Here is a 25,159-nt window from a genome sequence, read left to right on the forward strand (position 1 = left end):
AGTTCATTGCATTGAGCTTATACATTAAAAAAATAAAAAGTCAACAACTAAATGACCTAACATTACATCTCAAAGCCCTAGAAAAAGAAGAACAGATCAACACCAAAAATAGTAGTAGACAGGAAATAATTAAAATCAGAGCTGAAATCAATGAAATTGAAACAAGAGAAACAATTCAAAAAATTGACAAAACAAAAAGTTGGTTCTTTGAAAAAGTAAACAAAATTGATAAACCCCTAGCCACACTAACAAAGAGGAGAGAAAAAGCTCAAAGTACTAGAATTCGTGATGAAAAAGGAAAAATCATGACAGACACCAATGAAATACATAATTAGAAGCTACTTTGAAAATCTATACTCCAACAAAATTGAAAATACTGACAAATTTTTAGAGACATATGATCCTCCCAAACTGAATCAGGAAGATGTACACAATATAAACAGATCAATTTCAAGCACTAAAATAGAAGAAGGCATCAAAAGCCTACCAACCAAGAAAAACCCAGGACCAGATGGATTCTCAGCCAAATTCTACAAGACCTTAAAGGAAGAACAGATACCAATACTCCTCAAAGTATTCCAGGAAATAGAAAAAGAGGGAACCCTTCCAAATTCATTCTGTGAGGCTAGTATCACTCTGATACCAAAACCAGACAAAGACACATCAAGGAAAGAAAACTTTAGACCAATATCCCTGATCAATATAGATGCAAAAATCCTTAACAAAATACTGGCAAGTTGCATACAAAAATACATTTAAAAGATAGTGCACCATGATCAAGTGGGGTTGATCCCAGGGATGCAAGGTTGGTTCAACATCTGGAAATCAATAAATATAATTCATCACATCAATAGGCTTAAAGTTAAGAATCACATGATTATTTCAAAAGATGCTGAAAAAGCATTCGATAAAATACAGCACTCCTTCATGCTTAAAACACTAGAAAAAATAGGAATAGTAGGAACATACCTCAACATTGTAAAGGCTATCTATGCTAAACCCACAGCCAACATCTTTCTTAATGGAGAAAACCTGAAAGCATTCCCTCTAAAAACTGGAACAAGTCAGGGATGCCTCTTTCACCACTTAACATCATCATTGAAACACTTGCCAGATCGATTAGACAGACCAAAGAAATTAAAGGGATACAAATAGGAAAAGAAGAATAAGGCTGCCACTATTTGCTGATGACATGATCCTATATTTAGAAGATCCACAAAACTCCACTAGAAAACTTCTATAACTAATAAATAAATTCAGCAAAGTAGCAGAATATAAAATCAATACACGTAAATCTAATGCATTTCTATTCATAAGTGATGAATCCTCTGAAAGAGAAATTAGGAAAACCACTCCATTCACAGTAGCCTTAAAAAAAATACTTGGGAATTAATCTAACAAAAGAGGTGAAAAACCTCTACAATGAAAACTATAGAACATTAAAGAAAGAAATTGAAGAAAACCTTCAAAGATGGAAAGATCTCCCGTGCTCTTGGATAGGCAGAATTAACATTGTCAAAATGGCCATTCTACCAAAAGCACTATACAGATTCAATGCAATTCCAATTAAAATCTCAATGACATTCCTCACAGAAACAGAGAAAGCAATCACGAACTTCATCTGGAAGATGAAGATGAACAAGAGACCTCAAATAGCCAAAATGATCCTAAGTTTAAAAAGCAAAACAGGAGGTATCACAATACCAGACAATAAACTATACTACAGAGCAATAGTAACAAAAACAGCATGGCATTGGCACCAAAATACACAGGAAGACCAATGGTACAGAATAGAAGACACAGAGACAAAACCACATAAATATGTTCACCTCATACTAGACAAAGGAGCCAAAAACATACAATGGAGAAAAGATAGTCTCTTCAACAAATGGTGCTGGCAAAACTGGAACTCCATATGCAGTTAAATGAAATTAAACCTCTATCTCTCACCCTGCACAAAACTCAACTCAAAATGGATCAAGGACGTAGGAATTAGACCAGATACCCTGCACCTAATAGAAGACAAAGTAGGCCCGAATCTTCATCATTTTGGCTTAGGATCAGACTCCCAAAGCACAAGAAATCAAAGCAAGAATCAATGAATGGGATAGACTCAAACTAAATAACTTTTTTTCAGTAAAGGATACAATTAAAATGTGAAGAGAGAGCTTACAGAGTGAAGAAAATCTTTTCCACATGCACTTCAGATAGAGTACTTATCTCCAAAATTTATAAAGAACTTACAAAACTTTACACCAAAAATACAAAGAACCCAATCAATAAATGGGCCAAGGAACTGGACAGACACTTTACAGAAGAAGACACACAGGTGATTAATAAATATATGAAAAAGTGTTCAACATCTCTAGTAATTAGAGAAATGCAAATTAAAACAACTCTAAGATTTCATCTTACTCCAATCCCTTTTACATTGCTGGTGGAGTTGCAAATTGGTGCAGCCACTCTGGAAAGCATTGTGGAGAATCCTCAGAAAACTTGGAATGGACCCACCTTTTGACCCAGTTATCCCACTCCTTGGTTTATACCCAAAGGACCTAAAATCAGCAAACTACAGTAACGGCCATATCAATGTTTATAGCAACTCGGTTCACAATAGCTAGATTGTGGAACTAACCTAGATGCCCTTCAACAAATGAATGGATAAAGAAACTCTGGTATATATACACAATGGAATACCATTCAGCCATAAAGAAGAATAATATTATGGCATTTGCAAATAAATGGATGGAATTGGAGAATACCATGTTAAGTGAAATAAGCCAATCCCAAAAAACCAAAGGCCGAATGTTTTCCCTGATAAGTGGAGAATGATATATAATGGGGATGGTGGGTGGGGAGAGAGAGAAGAATGGGGAAATTTTAGATTATGTAGAAGGAAATGAGAGGAAGGGGGTATGAAAAACAGTGGAATGAGACAGACATCATTATACCATGTACATATATGATTACACAAATGGTATGAATCTACATCATGTACAACCATAGAAATGAAATGATGTACCCCAGATATGTACAATGAATCAAAATGCATTCTGTAAAATCAAAAGTAAAAAAAAAAAGAAAAAAAAAAAAAAAGAAAGAAAGAAACACAGCCTGGTTGATTGGATTAAAAACAAGACCCAACACTACACTGGTTCCATGGGACTCACCTTATAGCAACTTAGAGAGGCCCCAAGCAACTCAGTGAAACCCTGCATCTAATAAAATATATATTTTTTAAATGGGCTGAGGATGTGGCTCAGTGGTTAAGCACCTCTGGGTTCAATTCCCAGTACCAAAATAAAGGGGGGGGGGGGAACCCCATAAAAAATAGAAGGTAGGTGTGTAGATAGAAGCAGGGACCAAAGGGGAGGGAGAAGGGGAGAAAACGGGGATGAGTTGGGGAATCATGCTAAGTGCATGTATGAATGTACGGTGATTCATTCCAATTTTATACATAAGTATAATGCACTAATTTTAAAAAAATAAACAGAAGGAAAGCCAACTGAGTAGAGAAAGGGATCCAGAGGAGGGTGGAGGGGAGAGAAAAAGGAAGTACTTGGGATTGAAGTGAAGAAAACTATGTTATATGCATTTATGAACATTTCAAAATGAGCCTCACCATTGTGTGTAACTATAATGTGCTTACAAAAAATTAACTTCCCAATCCTTACAGATGTTAACTGATTGTTTCATTAATTATACTATGACAGGAGTTATTTTAGGGTAAAGTTTCCCACTGTGATTGTGAATTGATTTCTCCTTAACGTTCTATCATTTTTATATTATATATGAGTACCCATTACCTTGGTAAATGAACTTTTTATCATTATTAAATCACCCTCTTTGCCTCTGGCAGAGTTTTGTACCTTAACAAAAATCCAATATTAATATAACTGCATGGCCTCTTTGGGATAATGCTCCTTTAATCTTCATTTTACATGTCTCTCTTTGGAAAAATAGTTGCATTCTTTTGTTATTTTTGTCTTTAAATTATTAAATCCCTTGCATTTGTCCTCTAATATATTTGAGTTTAAGCCTTCCATTAATTTTGTATTTTTAATTTATCTCCCAATTTAATATGTTTTCCCTCCTTTCATTATTTTATATTGATTTTTTTTTGTGGTTCTATTTTTTTCTTTAGTAATTTGGAACTTGAAAACTATTTCCTTACAGATAAAAAGCATTTGCCATTAAGTTACATAAATCTAATGCTGTGTAATACCTTCATACTGCTTCCAGGAAAAGCAAGCCACTTAGTTAATATCTTTACTTCACTGTAACTCCATTTACATCCTTACCATTTATATGAATTTGTTATCAGGCACTTTAATTCTTTTACCATAAAAGGCATTATTGTTTTTCTGTGTAATCTGTTAATTTACATTTATATGTATACACTTCTCATCTTGCTGTTTATTTCTTCCAACATTTCTGACCATTCACAAAGAATTATTTTCCTTCTGCCTAAAGAATATCTTTGAAGAATTTTTTAGTGCAGGTCTGTTAGTGGCACAACAATTTTTTTGTTTGTTAAGAATATCTTTATTTCGTTTTTATTCCTCAAGAATACCTTGACTACATTTGAAAAGTCAAGTTGACAGTTATTTCTTTCTGCCTACTGAAGGCACACTTATACCATCTTGACGTTTTTGCTGTTGTGGAAAAGTCAGCTGTTAGTCTGTCATTCTTATGAATACACACTGATGTTTTTCTTTGTTTTTGGCATTTTTTCATTGTTTGGATTTCCTACAATTTCACTGTGTAACATCAAGGAGTATAATTCTTTAAATTAATCTTGCTTGGAATTCATCACATTGCTTGAATCTGTTGACTCGTCTTCCCTCAGTTTTTGAAGATTTCCAGCCAAATTCTTATCAAATATCGCCTTTGAGGAAAATGACCCTCCATTTTTATTAGATAAGCTGAATTGAAAATTCTACTCACTATTGTTATGCATTTTTAAAATATGTATGAAAGAATTGTATTAATCATGACAGAGTTTAAGGTCTCAAAACAACTTAAATCTGTTTCACCAAATACAAACACACATGCACACACATTCTCTCTCCCTCTCTCTCTCCCTCTCTCTCTCTCTCTCTCTCTCTCTCTCTCTCTCTCTCTCTCTCTCTCTCTCTCTCTCTCTCTCTCTCTCTCTCTCATGATACTGAAGAGTATACCCTAAGATACAGTTTTTTAACTTTTGCTTAGATTCATCAGCACTATATATCTCCATCTCTCAGTCTCTGTTGTTTTTGTATGAGGCATATTCTCTCAGTGTGGTTCAGATCTGACCACAATCATCTTCAGGCTTCCTTCGCATACTTAACAATCCCAAGGGAAATGGGAATTTTTCCAATAACTATAGCAGAAGTGCCAGGGCAGCTTCTCATTGGCCTGATGTCCAAAAGTCGTAAGTGGTATGGGAGACTTATACCAACAGAAAGACGAAGAATACTAGCAAAAAAGGCTATTATTTTCTGCTTAGTTTCATAACAATTTCTTTAAATCATCTAGCTTCTTTTAATTTCTCTGGGCCTCTTCATTTCTTTTTCAATTCAGGATATTGTCATCATTTCTTAGTACCATGTTTTTTCCATTTTATTGAATACATAAATCAGCACTATCTAAAATGCACTTGCTTACTGCATTGAGTATTTTTCAAAAGTATGCTTCTTTCATTTTGAGGGCTATGATCCTTAAGCCAAGAAAAGAAAATGACCTAAGTGTCCATCAACTGATGAGTAGATAAAAAGAAGTTGGTACATATATAGAATGGATTATAATTCAACCATTATAAAGAATGAAATTCTGCCATTTGTGACATGGATGGAACTGAAGATCACTGTGTTAAGAGAAATAAGTCAGGCACAGAAAGTCAAGTACCACCTGATCTATCTCTATGGAACTAGAAAGGTTGATCTCATAGAAGTTGAGAATAGAATGTTGGTCACCAGAGACTAGGGAGAGTGGTAGGAAGCTGGAGGGAGGGGTGGGGAAAGGTTATCAATGAGTACTGAGTCACAGATAGGAGCAGGAAGTTCTGGCATGGTTGGCAGTAGTATGACTATAGATGAAAAGAATATGTTTTATATTTCAAAAAACTAGAAGACAGTATTTGAATTTCTTTACTATAAAAAAAGATAAGTGTTTGAGGAGATCGATTTCTTTGCACAGACTTGCACATTACACAATATATGCATGTATCAAAATATCACATGGTTCCCCAACAACATGTAGAATTTTTACTTATATGCATCAGCTTAAAAGTAAATTTAACAAAATTTGAATACTTACTTACTTATCTTTATTTATTTATTTATTTTCAGTGTTGGGGATTGAACCCAGGGCCTTGTGCTTAACTAAGCTATATCCCCGGCCCCATTCACTTATCTTTAGACAGAGATCTTTTCAAGACTTTCAGTGTATTCAAAACAGGGTGTATGAAAGGATTCTTCTTTCATTAACTTATTTTGCTTAGATTCTTTTTAGATCTCAATTTGAAAGTTTGGATGTACTCCTCATTAAGAAGGAATTCTGCAAGAGCACCCATTTCCACAACTGGTCCTCTATATGGCTTAGCCTCCTATGTTCCTGGGTCTACTGGCACACACAGTTCTTTGAATGCATCCTTGTCATCCTGCATCTGCACATCAAGGAACACTCTGCCATTTCAGAAAGAAATCTACCTACGCGCCCTTCTCAAGTTCCAGTTCAGAAAGACTCAAACTCTGTTTGGCCTCCTCCATGCAATGCTATTGCCACATAAAGGTGGAGTTTCCACTGCTTTGGTTACTACCATTATTGCTACCTTACCCCATGCAACCACCTGAGCCACTGAAACTGTTGGCACAGATTATCATAAGTGACAATGATATGCAGTAACTAAGAATATCTAAGAGGAACTTTCCATAACAAAACAATATAAAAACTAAAATAAAGTGGGTAGTATGAATTAAATGGGAAAAAAACGTTGCAAGATTTAAAAAGGTAATGTACGATTTCAGGGAAATTTTTAGTTTAATAAAAGATTAGGATATTCACAAGGAAAGGATATTTGCTATAACTATAAGATAGGTTAATAACATTTATTTTATTTAGAAAAGAAATTAAATAGAAGCAATAACTGTCTTGAAAGTACTAATAAAACATACATAACTCACTTCTTTTTCACTTGTGACAATGTTATAGACCACTGGATATTTTTCTGTTCCTTTGTTATTTTTGTTAAAAACTCCAAGTTCGTTGTTTCCATTCCCTAATTTATAAATAACATGCTGAAAATCCATGGCAGAGTCCAAAGGCTCAATTGCAAAAGAAACATTTTCAAATTGCAGTATGCCTCTGTAAAATTAAGGATAAAATTTTAAGTGTTTTTAATCAAATTTGTATTATGAAGCTGATAAAATCCCAAAGGAAAAATAACAAAGATATAGAATATTTTGAGTTCAGTGTTTTGTTCCAAATTCTTAGATATGACTCTGAGGAGACAAATGATTTCCCTAATCCACAAAACCAATTTCCGTTTTATTTTTTATAGTTATAAAATCAGTAGAATTTACCCAGTTGCTAAGATCACAGCATTGCAGTGATCAACCCTGTTTTCCAAATCAGTGATTAATTAAATCAATAATAAATAGAAATCTTGATGAATTTCTCACTTGGCAATGCTTTTGAAAAGATGATTACATGACTTTAATAACTAAAAGTTATATAATGATCAATTTTCTTTTAAAAAATGAACTTTAGCAATAATTATGAAGTGACATAATTTTATATAATTTTACATAATAAAAAGTCTGAATAAGAAATCAAAAGTAAGATTCTAAAGAGTAAACCATTTGTATAACTATCCTTCCCTGAATACTGGTAATAGTTTAGATCACTACAAATTTCAGGTCTAAATTTTATGTACCATGTAAGAAGCACTGACAAACAGTTGTTTGTGAAAACAAGGATCCTACACTGTGAAAGGAAAGTGGAAATTTTCTGACATGATGGAAACCTTTCTAAGCAGTATTATTGGGGAAAAAAACATGAATATTATATTGATAATTATTTATATAAACACTCAAGAAAAAGTAAGGTTTGTTTAACTTTATCTATTTAACTTCAAACTCTAGGGTACACAGTAGGTATCATAAAATTCTATTTTCTGAAAAAACTAGCCATCCTAAACTTGTTCCTCCAACTTACTATACACAAGTACATTGAGTTGTCACTTCTATAGTTAAGAACAAGCAAAGGGAAGGTACTGGGGGATGAGATTAATCAAATTATGCTATGTGCATGTATAAATATGGCATAATCAATCCCACTATTATGTATAATTACAATGCACCAATAAAATACAAATTAAAAAAGAAAAAGCGACAGAGTGAGGCATCTAGGGAACCCAAAACTATAAGGAAATTAAAAATCTCTCTTTTTTATTTTTTTTCCAGTAAGGAACGTGACAAATAATAATGTAACAGGGGTCCACTTAATGCTTTGAGTACAAACCTTGCTGTTTGGTTGCAAGTGGCTTATTTTAAAACTGCCTTTTTCTGTTATTGTCCCTTCCCTTCTTCCCCTCTCCCTCTCTCTAAAAGTGGCAAGGGGTGAGGGAATAGATCGACATTTCTCCCATCCTAGACTAAGCATTCGTGTTCTTCATTACCCAGAAGAACGTCCCTGTCCACAAGAATAAAGAGACTCCAAACCTGAGAACATGAGCAACAGTTCTCTTGAGGACACTCATTGGGCCACTACTTAATTTTATCTATTGATAATATTTGCATCCTGGCCCTGTGTTCCTCTTTTAAAAGCCCTGTGTTCCCCTGAGGCAGAGAGAATCATGGACTACGGGGGACAGGAGTCCCCAGTGTTTCTTGTCTGCTAGTAAACCAATGAAACTTCTTTTTCCTTTTTTCTCAAAACCTTCTTCCTCATTATTAGATCAGCAATGGAGACAAGGACTGAATTTTCAGCATGAATAAAAGCAGAAGGAGTGTGTGTTCACAGAATATTACTGAATAACCTCCACGTAGGAATCCTTCTCTAGCTATACAACTAATTTAAGGGGAATAAATTCACTGCAGCTAAATATCATATCTGGGCTTTCTGTTATCAACAACAGAAAATAAATAACCTCAGTCCAAAGCATGTGTTGAGTGCGACAACAGAATTTGGATATCCTTCAATATATCCTTGATAGTAGCATTGAGTCTAGGAAAGAAAAAAAGAAAACTGATTATTTAAGAATTAACATAACTTTATAATGATTTTCTACCTCTATACTTTATAGGATCTATTCAGTACTGTTCACTGGCTACATAATTTACACAAATAAGAGTAAAGTGACATTCAGGGGGGGAAAAACATATTTTCTACATTCACTACATTAATTACCTTTTTCAGATTATGTTTTGGAATTACTATTTTATATCCTGCTCCCAAAGTGTCATCTTACCTAGGTAAAATTATTTTCCAACATATAAATTTAAGGCATCAATTAAAAGACAAAGATTGTAGGTCTGAATTTCTTTAAAATTGTAAGATGCTACCAAAATGAGATGTATAAACATATAATGACCAAGAAGACTGAAGGGCAAGATATACCATGCCAACACAAACCAAAAGATGAGTGAAGCTATACTAACACAGTAAGTAGACTTTAAGGCAAGAAGCACTGCTAGAGATAAGGAGGGCATTTCAAACTGATAGGAATTTCAATTCGCCAGGAAGGCAAAAATATTCTAATTTGTATTCAGTAAATAACAGAGCTTCAGAAATATAAAGTCAAAATCAAAAGAATAATAAAATCAGAAAATCCATAATCATATTAAAACATTTTTAAATGTAATTTCTTTCCGTATAAATCAAGAAACAGTTGATAATCATTTTCTCTCACTGATGAATCAAGCATTTACAATCTACAGGTTTGAATAGCATAGGGAATACATGAATGATACATGTAGAACATGATGCGCAAAAATGTAGACTACACTTTCTAAACTCACAGGAGACATTCACAAATGAAAACATATTCTGGGCCACAAAGCAGAATTCGACAAACTTCAAAGGACTAAAATCTGCACAATTTGGTCTCTGACCAAAGTACAATCAAGCTAGAGATATAAATAATAAGAAAGATTGTCACAGAAAATAAACAGCATATAATTTCCAAGATTCAATGGCGTTATTAATTTTGCTACAAATAAATGTAAGATTTCCAATTAACACTCTGCTTTATGATGAAACTAAGAGGAGGAAGAAGGAACAAGGAAGGAAAATTAGTATCAATCCCTTATAGGTGAAGCAAGATGATATTCAAATTTTTATTACATGCTATATGTGAGGTACTTTTCTAGGCATAGTGCTATATCGGTGAATAAAACAGACCAAAAGCCCTGCTCCCATGAAGACATATTATATTGGGGAGACAGAAAACAAATTAATGATAATATATATCACACAGCATATCAATAATTACCATGAAGAAAAGTCAAACAGGTAAAGGAAATAAGAGTACAAAGAGTAACAGTGCAATTTTAAACAGCAGTTAGTCAAGGACTAATAGGGTAACTTTGAGCAAAAATCCTTTGAGCAAATTTCCTTTAGGAAATAAGGAAGAAAGGCACATGGGTACCTTGGATCCTAAGAACCAGAAAGGACAAAGTCTTTGAAGGGAAAACATAGCTGGCATGTTCAAAGAACAAGACCAGTGTGTCTGACACACAAAGTGAGAAAGGTAGAAAGTAAAAAGAAACAAAGACATGGGTAAAAGGGAACTAGACCGTGTGAATACTGTAGACCACTGAAATGACTCTGGCATTGACTTTGTGAGCAACCAGAGGCCCACCTCCTGGAAAGTTCTGAGCAGAGAAGTGACATGAGCTGGCTGGCTCAACAGGATCATTCTGTTTGCCACATTAAGAATTCTTAATTCAGTTAATTAACTGAAGAGATGGGTAAGGTGTGGAAGCAGGGAGGCTAGTCAAGAAGTGACGGCAATAAACAACTAGACATGTTCCCTTGGAAATAAGTCCCACTACTGGATGGAGACCGGGAAGTTGGTGAACTCTGGGTATGTATTTTCAAGGATTGGGTCAGCAGGATTTCTTGATGGATATAATGGGAGGATGAAAAAAAAGTTTTTCATCTGTGATTTGTGTCCAATAACATTTGTGCCTGTTTATCTTACTTTATATTCATTTACTAAACAGAATATAAATGAATAAATCTCAAATAAATAGTACCCATGTTCTAGGCAATGTGAAAGGTACAAACTCAATCTAGTTTGTTTTTAGTTTACTAAGACTTCAGGAATTAATTAACAATTAATCGGTAAACACTTTAAATATATCTCCTGTGAATCTCGAGAACTTTCTATATTAGGAAAGCATTTATCCAATGTAAAAAAAATATATAAAGTTTTTTTAAAAAATATAAAACATAGAACTTAAATCTTACCATAATATCTGAAGAATGAGAACTCACAGATCCTTGATTATGCAAATAGACCATAAAATTATCTGCTAAAAAATATCTGGATATAAAAAAGAGTGCGAGAATTCAAGAAGTTACTCCTTGTGAAACATACAAGCAGCAGTCAGTAAACAAATCCTCAGGCCTAATTCAGCCCACTCTTCACTAAAGTTTTATTGGAACATAGCCACACGGATTCATTTACATGCTGTCAGTGACTCTTTTCATGCAACAACAGCAGAGTTAAGTAGCTTAGGCTCTCAAAGACCTGAAGAGTTAATCTCTGGACTTTTAGAGAAAAATTTTGGCCACCCTAAAAGGTAGTATTTCCTTTAGAAATATACTTAAATTTTGTTCAAAGTAATATATTTACTGCCAACTTAATGGAATCCTTTTTTTAAAAAAATAAAAAAAGAATTTCAAGAGGCGGGAAGCATTTTAAGACTTAAACAGAGATATGAACTGAATGGAGGGCTATAAGAGTTTTCAGTTCCTTTATTCTAGGTCTTAGTACTATACACATACTACTTTGATAATGATGGGAAAGAATATTGCACAAAAGTCTTATTATTCTTAGTATTTGGGCTGAAACTTCACATTGAACCAGCTCTGGTTATCATTTCCTGTACTTATTGTACTATTTTAGTTAACTTAACTCATGCTCACTCCAACCCAATGTAACTCAAGTAGATTACACAACCTAGTTGAGAAGCCTCCACTAAACTAGGCATCGCAAAATCTTTTAATGACTTCCTAGTTGTCAAATTCAAAAGGCAGTCTAAAGTCAAGTAAAACAACTCTGAAGCACCTTGTGCTTGGCTACGCTGCCTTAACACCGACTCTCATTAGGCTTTAATGATGTTCTTCCCCTCATGTCTGTGTCCTTATAAATCACTTCATCTAGATCCTTCCTTTGTCCTTTACATATTTCCATGGCATTCAACGCTACATTTTTTGTCCTTCTCACCTTTAAATTTCATCCTCTACTTCTTTAGATATATCTTGTTCATTTCTGTGAACAAATAGTGCGTTTCACTATTTGTATTAAAAAGATGACTTTGATTATTAGAACTTCTCTAAGTGTATTTTGAAGTCTAATGGTGTAATAACTTCATTCATTTTTGTTCACAATTGCTTTGGTTATTTGGAGTCTTTTGTGACTCCATATAGATTTTAGGATTTTTTTTCTATTTCTGTAAAAAAATAGCATTGGAATTTTGCTATTATAAACAGAATCTATTTCTCAATTTCCTTCACATATTTTACCATTACTGTACAGAAATGCTACTTATTTTCGTAAGTTCATTTTATATCCTGCAACTTACTGAATTTGTGTACCAGTTTTACCAGTTTGTGTATGTGTGTGTGTGTGTGTGTGTTTGTGTGTGTGTGTGTGTGTGTAATCTTTAGGATTTTCTATACACAAAATTATGTTGCCCTCAAACAGGAATAACTTAACACTCACTCTCCAGTTCGGATACCTTCTCTTTCGTTTTCCTACTTGCTCTGACTAGAATTTCCAGGGCTATGTTAAACAGAACTGGTGAGAGTGAGCATCCTTGTCTTATTCCTAATCTTAGCAGGGAGATACCTTTCAACATTTTACCATTGAGCTTGATATTAGCAACGGGTTTTTCACATATGGCTTTTCTTGTATGGAGATACAGTCCTTCTATACCTAACTTGTTGAGAGTGTTTAATCATGAAAGGATTTTTAATGCTATGCCTTTCTCTCCCACATTCTAAACCAAATTAACTGTCAACTGAACACTTTCCCTGGTGTGTCCCATAAGCAATTCAAATCCAGATTCTCCAACAGTAAGCACATAATTTCCCTGACTCGGTCTTCTCCTCTTCTCCCTCTGCTCTGATTATATAGGTTCTGCTGGCCCTACCAACTTACTAAAAAAGCAGCCTTCAGGAGATGAATCCCTATTTGTTTTAGTTCCCAACCCCCATTCACAAAAGACTACTTTAAGTATTAGGACCAAAAGTTTAAATAAGTCACATGCAGGTGTTTGTTCATCCAAGACAAATAAAAATTTTAATAACAACTATATTTATTTTTCATACTCAATTTTAATATAAGTAAACAGTTTCATAGAAATTAAATGAAACCTAAAGAACAAAAAAAAATTACCTTTTTTTAAGGTGCACAGTATACAGTTTCTCATCTATTGGAATAATATAAGATACCTGTTCCTAGAAAATCCAGAACAACCAAAGTAAAGATAAATTTAATATAAGAAGCAAAGCCCAATTCTGTATCAATTAATCCCTCCAAACAATGCTTAAAATGTGTTTATTAAATATCTTAGAATACATGTGATTTAAAATCTGTAACAAAACAAAAAATTTTATTTAGTTCATTCTTACTATTTCCACAAAAATAAGCCAGTCTGGGGATTTATATAAGATTAGAAATCTTGTGACTGAATGGTATACTCTTAAGAAGTAAGAGACCATGTGCTATACTGCAATGTCTATATAGGTGGCACCATTGGGATAATCAGGTATTCTACATAGGTAAAGCTTACTCTACCAGGCATAAAAATTATTTAACCATTTTCTTAATAATCCTCATAAATGGAATGCCTATTTCCTGTATTTTCAAATGGAAGATTCTTGAATGAAATCTCATATTGTCTTGGACTCTACCACTACTATTTTCAAGTTAGAACATTGATAGCTATAGGTTGAAATATGTTCAGGTCAATGTACCTGAATGATTAGACTTTATCCAGCAAAAAAGGGGCACATAAAAAGCAATAGTTACAGCTTCTGTGGAAAGAGATTAATTAACATAAATAAAAATGCAAAACACATAAATGCCAGGATATAGAAAAAGATTAACACTCCAAGACTTATGAAAATAAGTAACCATACTATACAAAGCAAAAAAAAAAGGATAAGGCAGGCTGATCCAAAGTCAGCAAATGGTAGAAAATGAAACCAGAAGGTTAACATCATTAGTGACAGGTAGATATCATACACCCAATAGGACCACAATGAGAAGAGATTTTCACCTCTGTGGTAACCTTTCCTAAAACTCAACCTCTGCCTAATAATGAGAAAATATCAGACAAAGCTAATAGAGGACATTCTTCAAAACTGTCAGTATCATGTAAAACAAGTAAAGACTGAGAAACAGAGCAAAGGACCTGCAATATAGTGTCCTGTATTTGATCCTGGAATGGTAAGAGGATATCAGTGGAAAAAGTGGTAAAATCCAAATAAAGTAGAGGAGTTAATTGTAATGTACCAATGTTAATTTCTTAGTTTTAATAAAATATAATGTATCAATATAGTTAATTTTAACATTAGGGAAAACTAAGTGAATAGCATATGAGAATTCTCTGTAGTATCTTAAACAATTTTTCTGTAAATATAAATTTATTCCAAAATCTTTAAAGTTTATTCTTAAAAACACAGAAATAAATCAAGGAAAGAAACAAAACAGACATATGGCAAAAGTATGGCAGAAATACCAAAGAGAATATTCTGATAATGAAGTAACAAGGTAATTTAGTTTTTTAAAATTCACTAGAGCTAGGGCTAGGGTTGTGGCTCAGTGGTAGAGTGCTTGCCTAGCATGTGGCAAGGCACTGGGTTTGAGTCTCAGCATGGCAAATAAATAAATAAAGTCCCTCAACAACAACAAAAAATTTTAAATAATAAAATTTAAAAAATAAAAATAAATTCACTATGGTGAGAAAATAGTTTCTTGGATAGCTTGATCTGCCTGTAATAACCAAATATGGGTGCTAGAGCATCTATATCTTGTTTTAAAGTGGACTCAAAGTGCAAGTAGTTACCCTAAGTAGTTCCTGAATGGATATTTTCTCAAAAACAAACACTTAGTAATTACTAAGATTTCAGTGCACAAATAACACATCTTTTGACTGTGCTTTCAAAATGGAAGTTACCATGAAACACTTTTATTTGCAGATTATATGGAGAAATTTAGTGAAATCCTTAAATTAAGTAGAGGGATGGATCCCTGGAGGCCATAAAGCAATTTACTGAACAATCATGTTAAACTTGGGTTTTGATTTCTAATAACAGGCAACTGATTACTTTTGATGATTAGGAAATTCCATTTCAAAGACAGAGCAAAAGGTGGCCAGTAAAGTCCTTCAGATATATTTTCCCACAGAAGCATCAACTTGAACAGCTATTCATACACTAAACTACTTCCACAAAAGATAAGGAAGCCAAGTGAGGGACCAAAGTACCTGATTTTAGCATAATAACAACAAAAGACTGAGGAAGGCAGGAAGGAGTTTCCTGTGTCACACCTTACCAGTCTACAAGCAACACAGTATGGAAGGAGATATCTCCTGCTTGGAAAAGGGAAAGGGAATTAAACCCAGGCCTTCATTTTGAAATTCAGTATCAGGCCCAACACAATAAAACCCAGAACTGGGCAGAGCCCTGCTACCCATGGTCCCAGATCAGCATCCTCAGACTGAGCCTGAGGACCTCACATTAGCCAGGTGGCCACAGGACTGGTTCACCAACCTCAAGAAGCACTCACAGGACTGAAAAAATAGTCTCCACTTTGGCAAGGAACTGAGCATAGGACTTTGCCTTGAAACTCAGTGCCAGGCCCGCTACAGTGAGATTCATCATCAGACAGAACACAAAGTCCCCCACAGCCAGGCCAGTACTTACAAACAGAGCCGCTAAGCATGCCCTGACACTAGGCAGAAACTGTAGGCCAGAAAGATGGACTCAGGTTTCAGCTGCATTACTGCCAGCTGTGGCATAGGTCCAATGCATATCCTTGAGAAAACTTAGGTACCTGAAGCCATGAGACTTAGGTGTAACCCAGCTCAATCAGTCTCAACAGCCAAAGGACTACTACCTCCACCTTCTCCCAACATCAGACAGCACAGCAAAGAGCAAGCTTCCATGTACTGGGGGTTAGGATAGGGAAGTAAGCACAGGTTTTATCTTAGAACTAACTCAGTGCCAGGTCAGTGATACCAAACACTGGGGAGATGCCAATGCCTCCTGTTTCCAGGTCAGTGCCCACAGAGTCTCTAGACCAAACCCAGTATCAGGCAGAGGCTCATGACCCTAGTAGGTTGGACTTCTATTCTGGACAGCATCACCTGTGGCTGATTGCAGTGGTCTCAGGCCATAGTCACACCACAGCAGCAGGCAGCCCATAGAAGCATAGGCCTCATCCTGCCACTGTGCCCTGTGCTGTGGACTCCGGGTGAGACTCAACAACTTTGCTTTGTAGACACAGGACTGCCTACCTCATCACTCTTCCAATCCAAGCAGGATAACAAAGAGAGTGTGCCCACTTGGGAGTAGAAAAGGTTAAGTAGGCACCAAGTCATTGCACAGAAGCCTAGAGACGGACCATCCACAGTAAGGCCCAGCACCAGTCAGAATTCCACAGCATCTGATCATAAGCCACTGACTATTTTACAAAGTATCTGAGCTCAACTCAGCCATAGGCAAAGGTTTGTGAAAAAAGCCTATCCTATTTAGGCACTCCCCCAGTTCACACTGAATAACACTGACTAGGGACTCATGGCACACCTAGACTTAGGGCATGATCTAAGGATGGAAAAGCAAAGGAGATCACAGGGTTAGAGAAAACAGGCCGTCTTTTAGGATTCCGAAAGAACAGGCTCAAACAAAGCCAGATTATAAAGGTGGGAATAAGCAACTAATCTTTCAATATGCTACTGTTGCCGTCTTCCAGCAAGCATCAAGAACTGTCAGGGAGCAATCACCTCACCTAATGGGCAAAATAAGGTGTCAGAAACTGATACATATCAAATGATAAATGAAAACTCTTGAATATAGAATTTAAAATGACAGTTTTAGGGAAACTCAACAAATTTTAAGAAAAGCAACTCATTATCAAAGAAACTTAAAGATTGAAGTAATCTTTTAAAACTAAATACAAACCATTGAGCTGAAAAATATACTAACCAAAATAAAATACATGATATGAGGCATAAATGGGAGAATAGACCAAACAGAATAATCAGTGATCTTGAAAACAGACTATTTGGAAATACACAATAATAAAGATTAGAGAGAAATGAGCAAGGTTATGAGAAATTTGGGAAAGCATTAAAAGAGCAAATATTCAGGTTACTTGGGTTCAAGAGACTTGAGAATGTCCAATGGTAGAAGGATTATTCAAAAGATAATAGAAAACATTTCAAAAATAAAGGATGCAAATATCCATTTACAGGAAGGTAAAAGGTTACCAGTCAAATTCAAACCAACCAAGTCTACCCCAAGACATATTTAATCAAATGCTCAAAAGATAAAGATAGGATTCTCAAGCAGCAAGAAAAGGGAAAGAAATGGCCAAGTAACACATAAAGGAATTCACCTGATACAAACTTCTTAGCAGAAAAATTACAGTCTAGGAGTGAGTGAAATGAGATTTTCACATTGCTAAATAAAATTTTTTAAGAAAAATTTATAATTGTCAACCAAAATACTATACCCAGCAAAGCTATTCTTTAGAAATTAGTAGCAGATCTTCCCTACTAGAAATGCTGAAAGAGGTTCATCAAACTGAAAGAAAACCTATTGAGTAAGAGACACATGAGAAGATATAAAAATTACTGACAAGAGTAACTATACAAAATCAGAATGCTGTAAAACCAAAAACTTGGTGTATAAACCACTCATATCTTACTATGAAGACTAAAAACCAAAACAAAAAATAATGACATTAACATGTAAGGAGATAGACAATATAGTATGATGTAGAATAGGACATCAAAAAATTCAACATGTGAGAAGGAATGAAGAGCAAGTGTAAAGATTTTTATTAGTTATTAGAAATCACTTGACCACAAAGGAGACCTAACAGAGGGAGGAAGTAAGAAGGAAACTATGGTAAAAGTTTAAAACAAGTAACAAAATGCACTAGTAAGACCTTACCTGTATCAACATTACATTATCTTAAATGTAAATGGGTTGGGCTCCCCTTTTGCCTCTTCTCTGCTCAGTGCCAAACCTGTCTTGCCGCTCAGATTTGAGGTCTGACTTCCACTGTTCCAAATTGCAGGTGTCAGTTCAGTCTCTGCCTGGCTTTGGTGGCAACTGAACAGAGTGCTGAGTTGGGCAAGCACCCAAGTGGGACTGATCAACTTTGTTCCCCTTGTTCACAGTGAGAGGAACCCTCGGAACTGCTGCCTATGCCCACAAACACTGCAGGGGGGCAAGTGAGGATGTGGTGGAATGTTGCCAGAGTCCTAAGAAAGCTAGAGAGATTATCTTCCAGTTCACTGTCCCATGAGGGCCAAACTAGAGAGAAGCTGCCCAAATATCCATCAGCATAGAGGCATGCAACTGTAGATGGTGGTTGAAGATGGCAGAAAGCCACAGCAAGAGGGTGCCTATGTCCTTGGGAAACTTGAAGAGGAAGTGCCCAGATCATCACCACAGCCAGCAGAGATCATTCAAGGCATAAATTTGCCTGGGCCCAAGGCAATGAGAGCAACAACTCCTAGCCCAACTTGTCTCCCAGCCCAATTCATCTCCTAACTTAACCCTTGACCACAGCTGTGGAGTGCTGGGCATGGTTTAGATACTGGCTAGACCCTGCCTCACTCACAATCAGCAGAGGGTATTAGCACCCCCACCTCAAAGCCTGGAGCAGTGGAACCAGAACCCAGATGAACCAGCTGAGTTCCATTCCTCAGTAGTAATGACAATACCTCAGTGAGCTGCACAGGCCAGGGAAAACATATTAAATGAAATATTTCATGAAGGAGAAATGAAAAATAAAAATGAAAGCCAGCATAGGAATGCATTACAGTAGATGGATAGTCAATTAAAGAAGTATCGAGTCCAATTTAAAACATTAAAAATGCAAAAAATGTCACTGAAATAAAGTACATCTCTATAATAACATTGAATATAAATGGTCTAAATGCTTCAATCAAAAGATATAGGTTTGGGGGGTTCATGATGGTAGAATAGAGAAGGTTGCTTTCCTGGCTGCTCCATGGCATGAAACCAATAAAGCAAATAGGCAGCTTCTCAGCAGAGAGGCCTGAGATGTGCCTGGATATGGAGAGTTTAGAGATCAAAGACACTGCCTAACTAATCTGAAAGGCATGCTACACAATACCCTTCTGCAGGGAAAAAGGCACCAAGTCCTCTGGAGGCAAGCAGAGGACAGAAGGAAGAACCATTTTGCAGCAGCAGCATGGGGGCCAGCAACTAGAGGAGCTGAGTCCTGGCAAACCTGAGTTTGACCTGAAATACAGGCCTGGCAAACCCAAACATGATATACAGTGCCTAAGTGACCAGGAGAAAATCAAACATGGAGAAAGGTTTACACAGGGGACAATGGTCATGAAAACCCACTCAGCTATCTCCCTTCAGTTACTTGCAGGACCAGCTGGCTAGGAATTCGAAAGGTGAGGGGTGAGAAAGACTGAGTTTGGAGATTGAACAGGAGATCAGGCAATGTGAAGCCTCAGGTGATGTAGTGAAGTATGAATTGGCTCCTCCAACACATGAATAGAACCCAGGGGAAGTCCCTGGGGTGCAGTCTTCCAGGATGGACCAGAAATTGCTGGGCCCTGGAGGTGTGCTGACTCAAAACCTCCAGACCAATTGGCATTCAGCAAAAAGCCTAGAGCCCAACAAAGGCTAAACCTGCCTCCAGGAATTCTGGTTAAGAGTTACCTCACTCACTCCAGCATCAGTTCCAGAGCACCCCACCTAGCTGAAAGAAGAAGCTGAGAATCTTTTAAACTAACAAAAATTTCTTCTCTCTCTCTCTCTCTCTCTCTCTCTTTGTTTAATTATGAACTTAATGGTTCATGGACATTTATATATTTTGGGGGGACATTTATACCCATTTTTTTCTCATTTATAGTATTTTTGTTTAATATTTTTTAGTTATAGATGGACACAATAGCTTTATTTTTATGTGGTGCTGAGGATCAAACCCAGTGCCTCAGTCATGCCAGGCAAGTGCTCTACCACTGAGCCACAGTCACAGTCCATCATTTCTAGTATTATTGAAGCCAGTTAGTAGAATGTTTGATCAGTGTGTTTCAGTTTTGTTTTGTATTCTTTTGTTTTTATTTTTAATATTTTTAAGTTTTTACTTTATATACATTTTTCTCTCATCTGTTTTGCTTGATTCTATTTCTCTCTTTTCTTCAAATAACAGCAAATCTCTATTGTTCTCTCTTTTCACTCTTCAATTTTTTACATCTATCTTCTCTACTCCTCCCCCATAATTACCATATCCTATATTACTTATTTTCTCTCCCTGTTCACCATTTGAAATTGTAAACCCTTCTGCAAACTTACCATTTTTACAGTAGACAATAACTGATTGTATTATTTCTGTTTATTGTGACATTAACATCACAGACATCACAGCAGGAATTATTTGGTTTAATGTCACATATTGTTTCCATTGGTCGTTGTTATTATTTGTCTCCCCTTAAATGATGAGGTGCTAAAAACCATCAGGGAAACTATAAGTCTACAGAGTAGATTATCTACTGCTTCAGATTCATACTGTGAGATGGGTAAACACATAAACAACATGAAAATACAAGAGAACAAATTGCCCCAAACAAAACAAGATGTTCCAATAACAGAATCCATCAAGACCACAGTGGAAGAAATGACAGAGAATGAGTTTACAATGTACATATTTAAACTGATCTGTGAGGAGAAGGATGATATAAGAGTGAAATTAGAAAATACAGAAAGCAAAAGATCACTTTAATAAAGAGAAAGAGATTCTGGGAAAAATCAAGCAGAAATCCTTAAAATGAAGGAATCAATAAACCAAATTAAAAATTTGATTGAAAGCATTGACAATAGACTAGATCACTTGGAAGACAATTTCAGGCAATGAAGACAAAATACATAATCTTGAAAATAAAGTTGACAATGCAGAAAAGATGCTAAGAGACCATGAACAGAACTTCCAAGAAATATGGGATAACATGAAAAGACCAAATTTAAGATTTATCAGGATAGGTGAAGGTGCAGAGATACAAATCAAAGAAATGCATAATCTTTTCAATGAAATAATATAAGAAAATTTCCCAAACCTGAAGAATAAAATGGGAAATCAAATACAGGAGGCTTATATGACCCTGAATACACAAAATTACAACAGACACACACCAAGGCACATTATTATGAAAATACCTAACATACAGAATAAGGATAGAATTTTCAAGGCTACCAGAGAATAATGACTGGTCACAGTTAAAAGTAAACTGATTCAGATTCAGCTGATTTCTCAACCCTCCTAAAACTAGGAATAATATATACCAAGCTCTAAAAGAAAATGGATGTCAGCCAAGAATACTATGCCCAGCAAAATTAAGCTATAGAATTGATGAGGAAGTAAAAACCTTCCAGGATAAACTAAAGTTTTAAAAATTCACAACTAGAAAGACTGCATTAGAAAACATACTCAAAAAAATATTTCATGAAAAAGGAATGATATATAGAACTGAAAATGAGCAAAGGGAGAAACTACACTAGAATAGTCTATTAAGAGGGAAATTAATTCAAATTAAAAACCAGATATAAACCAAAATGATAGGCAATAAAAATCATTTCTCAAAAATAGTACTGAATATAAATGGCCTAAACTCATCAATCAAAAGACATAGACTGGCATATTGGATTAAAAAACAAGATGTGACAATATGCTGTCTTCAAGAGACTCACCTTATAGGAAAAGACATCCACAGACTAAAGGTAAAAGGATGGGAAAAAAACATATATATCATTAACATGGATTTTGTAAACAAGAAGGGATTTCTATCCTCGTGTCACATAAAGTGAACTTCAAGCTAAAGTTAATTAGAAGGGACAAAAGAGGACACTTCATATTGCTTAAGGGAATTATAAATCAACAAGACATAACAATCATAAATATTTATGCCCCAGACAATGGAGCACCTACATATATCAAACTCTTCTCAATTTCAAGAATCCAATAGACCATAACACAATAATAGTGGGTGACTTTAACACATGTTTCTCACCACTGGATAGATCCTCCAATCAAAAACCAAATTAAAAAGCTATAGAACTAAAAAGTACAATTAATTATTTGAACTTAACAGATATATAGAGAATATTTCATCCATCAGTGACTGAATGCAATTTCTTCTCAGCAGCACATGGATTGGATCCTTTTCTAAAATAGACCAAATATTATGCCACAAAGAAAATCTTAGCCAATGCAAAACAATAGAGAAAATACCTCTCATTCTATCAGATCATAATGGAATGAAATTAGAAATCAATGATAAAATAAAAAATAGAAGATATCTAAAACCTGAAGACTAAGTAATATACTATTAAACAATGAATGGATAGCAGAAGAAAGCAGGGATGAAATAATTAAATACTTAGAGTTAAATGAGAATAGTCATACAACATATCAAAATCTCTGAGACACTATAAAGACAGGTCAAAGAGGAAAGTTCACTGCATGAGCTCATTCACTAAAATAGAAAGTCACCAAATAAATAGGCTAACATTACATCTCAAAGCCCTAGAAAAAGAAGAACAAATCAACACCAAAAGCAGTAGAAGACAGGAAATACTTGAAATCACAGCTGAAATCAATGAAACTGAAACAAAAGAAACAATTCAAAAATTCAACAAAACAAAAAGTTGGTTCTTTAAAAAAAATAAACAAAATTTATAAACCCTTAGCCAAGTTAATGAAGAAAGAAAACTCAAATTATTAAAATTTGTGCTAAAAAAGGAAATATCACAATGGACACTACTGAAGTACAGACAATAATCAGAAACTATTTTAAAAATCTATATACTCTAATAAAAAATAAAATTTCCAGACACTGACAAATTTCTAGAAATATATGACCTACTGAATTGAATCAGGAGGACACAGAAAATTTAAATAGATCAATTTCAAGTAATGAAACTGAAGAAGCCTAAAAGGACCAGGGTTGTGGTTCAGTGGTAGAGCACTTGCCTAGCATTGTGGGGCACTGGGTTTGATTTTTCTGTACCACATATATATTAATGAATAAAATATAAATTAATGAATAAAATAAGGGTCCATCAACATCTAAAAATTTTTTTAATTAAAAAATAAATAAATTTTTAAAAGCCTACTAAGAAACAAAAGTCCAGAACCAGATGCATTCTGAGGCCAGTTCTATCAGCCCTTCAAATAATAACTAACACCAACCCTACTCAAATTATTCCATGCAATGGAAAAGGAGGAAACCCTTCCAAACACATTCTATGAAGCTAGTAATCACCCTGATACTAAAACCAGACAAAGAAAGATCAAGGAAATAAGATTTCAAGCCAATATCCCTAATGAGCATAGATGCAAAAAATTCTTCTTAATAAAATACTGGCAAATCACATACAAAAACATATTAAAAAGATAGTACACCATAATGATGTAAGGAATGCAAGATTGTTTTAACGGAGGAAATCAATAAATGTAATTCATCACATCAATAGACTTAAAGATAAGAATCACATAATAATAGAGGCAGAAAAAACATTTTACAAAACACAACATCCATTCATGTTCAAAATATGAGAAAAACTAGGGATAGTAGGAACATACCTTAACATTATAAAAGCTATATATACTAAATCTAATGTCAACATCATTCTAATTGGAGACAAATTGAAAGCATTCCCTCTAATAACTGGAATAAGATAGGGATGCCCTCTTTCACCACATCTGTTCAACATAGTCCTGGAAACTCTAGCCAGAGCAATTAAACAGAAGAATTAAATTTAAAGGGATATGAATAGGAAAAGAAGAATGTGAACTATCCCTATTTGCCAAGGACATGATTCTATATTTAGAAGACCCAATAAACTCCTCTAGAAAATTTCTACAACTCATAAATGAAGTCAGCAAATTAGCAGGATATAAATTTAACATCCATAATTCAGTTTCATTCCTATATATAGAAATTAGGAAAACTATTCTATTCACAATAGCCTTGAATAAAATAAAACATTTGGGAATCAATCTAACAAAACGGGTGGAAGCCCCCTACAATGAAATCTACAAAACTCTAAAGAAAGAAATCAAAGAAGACCTTAAAAGATGGAAAGATTTCCAATGTTCTTGGATAGGCAGAATTAATATTGTAAAAATGGCCATACTACCAAAAGTGCTATATAGATTTTATGCAATTCCTATTAAAATTCCAGTGATGTTCTTCAAAGAAATAGAAAAAGCAGTCATAGTTAATTTGGAAAAATAAGAGACCCAAAATATTCCAAGGATTCCTCAGCAAGAAAAATGAAGCTGGTGGCATCACAATACCATACCTTAAATTACACAACAGAGATATGGTAACAAAAACAACATGGTATTGGCACAAAAACAGACCAATGTTACAGACAGAAGACACAGAGACAAACCCACATAAATACAGTTATCTCATACTAGACAAAAGCACCATAAACATACATTGGAGAAAAGATAGCCTATTTGACAAATGGTGCTGGGAAACCTGGAAATCCTTATGTAATACAATAAAATTAGACCCCTATCTCTCACCCTGGATGAAACTCAACTCTAAGTGGGTCAAGGACCTAGACATTAAACTATAGACCTTGTGTCTACTAGAAGAAAAAGTAGTCCCAAATCTCCATCATGTCAGCTTAGGAACCGAAATCCTCAACAAGACTC

At 34.9% G+C, this 25,159-nt stretch overlaps 1 protein-coding gene across 1 annotated transcript in view; it reads right to left on the bottom strand.

Moving 5' to 3' along the window:
- ADAM32 (ADAM metallopeptidase domain 32) overlaps window positions 1-25,159 on the bottom strand; it is a 177,769-nt gene that overhangs the window by 109,843 nt on the left and 42,767 nt on the right. Inside the window, exons 3-6 of the mRNA XM_079139876.1 lie at window positions 13,610-13,671; window positions 11,455-11,530; window positions 9,131-9,207; window positions 7,164-7,344 (exon numbers count right to left, since the gene is read on the bottom strand). Coding sequence (XP_078996002.1) covers window positions 7,164-7,344; window positions 9,131-9,207; window positions 11,455-11,530; window positions 13,610-13,671 — 396 coding nt within the window. The remainder of the gene's footprint in view (window positions 1-7,163; window positions 7,345-9,130; window positions 9,208-11,454; window positions 11,531-13,609; window positions 13,672-25,159) is intronic.

This window comes from Sciurus vulgaris (assembly GCF_902686455.1).
Source record: "Sciurus vulgaris genome assembly, chromosome: 5".
Lineage (NCBI taxonomy): Eukaryota > Metazoa > Chordata > Mammalia > Rodentia > Sciuridae > Sciurus > Sciurus vulgaris.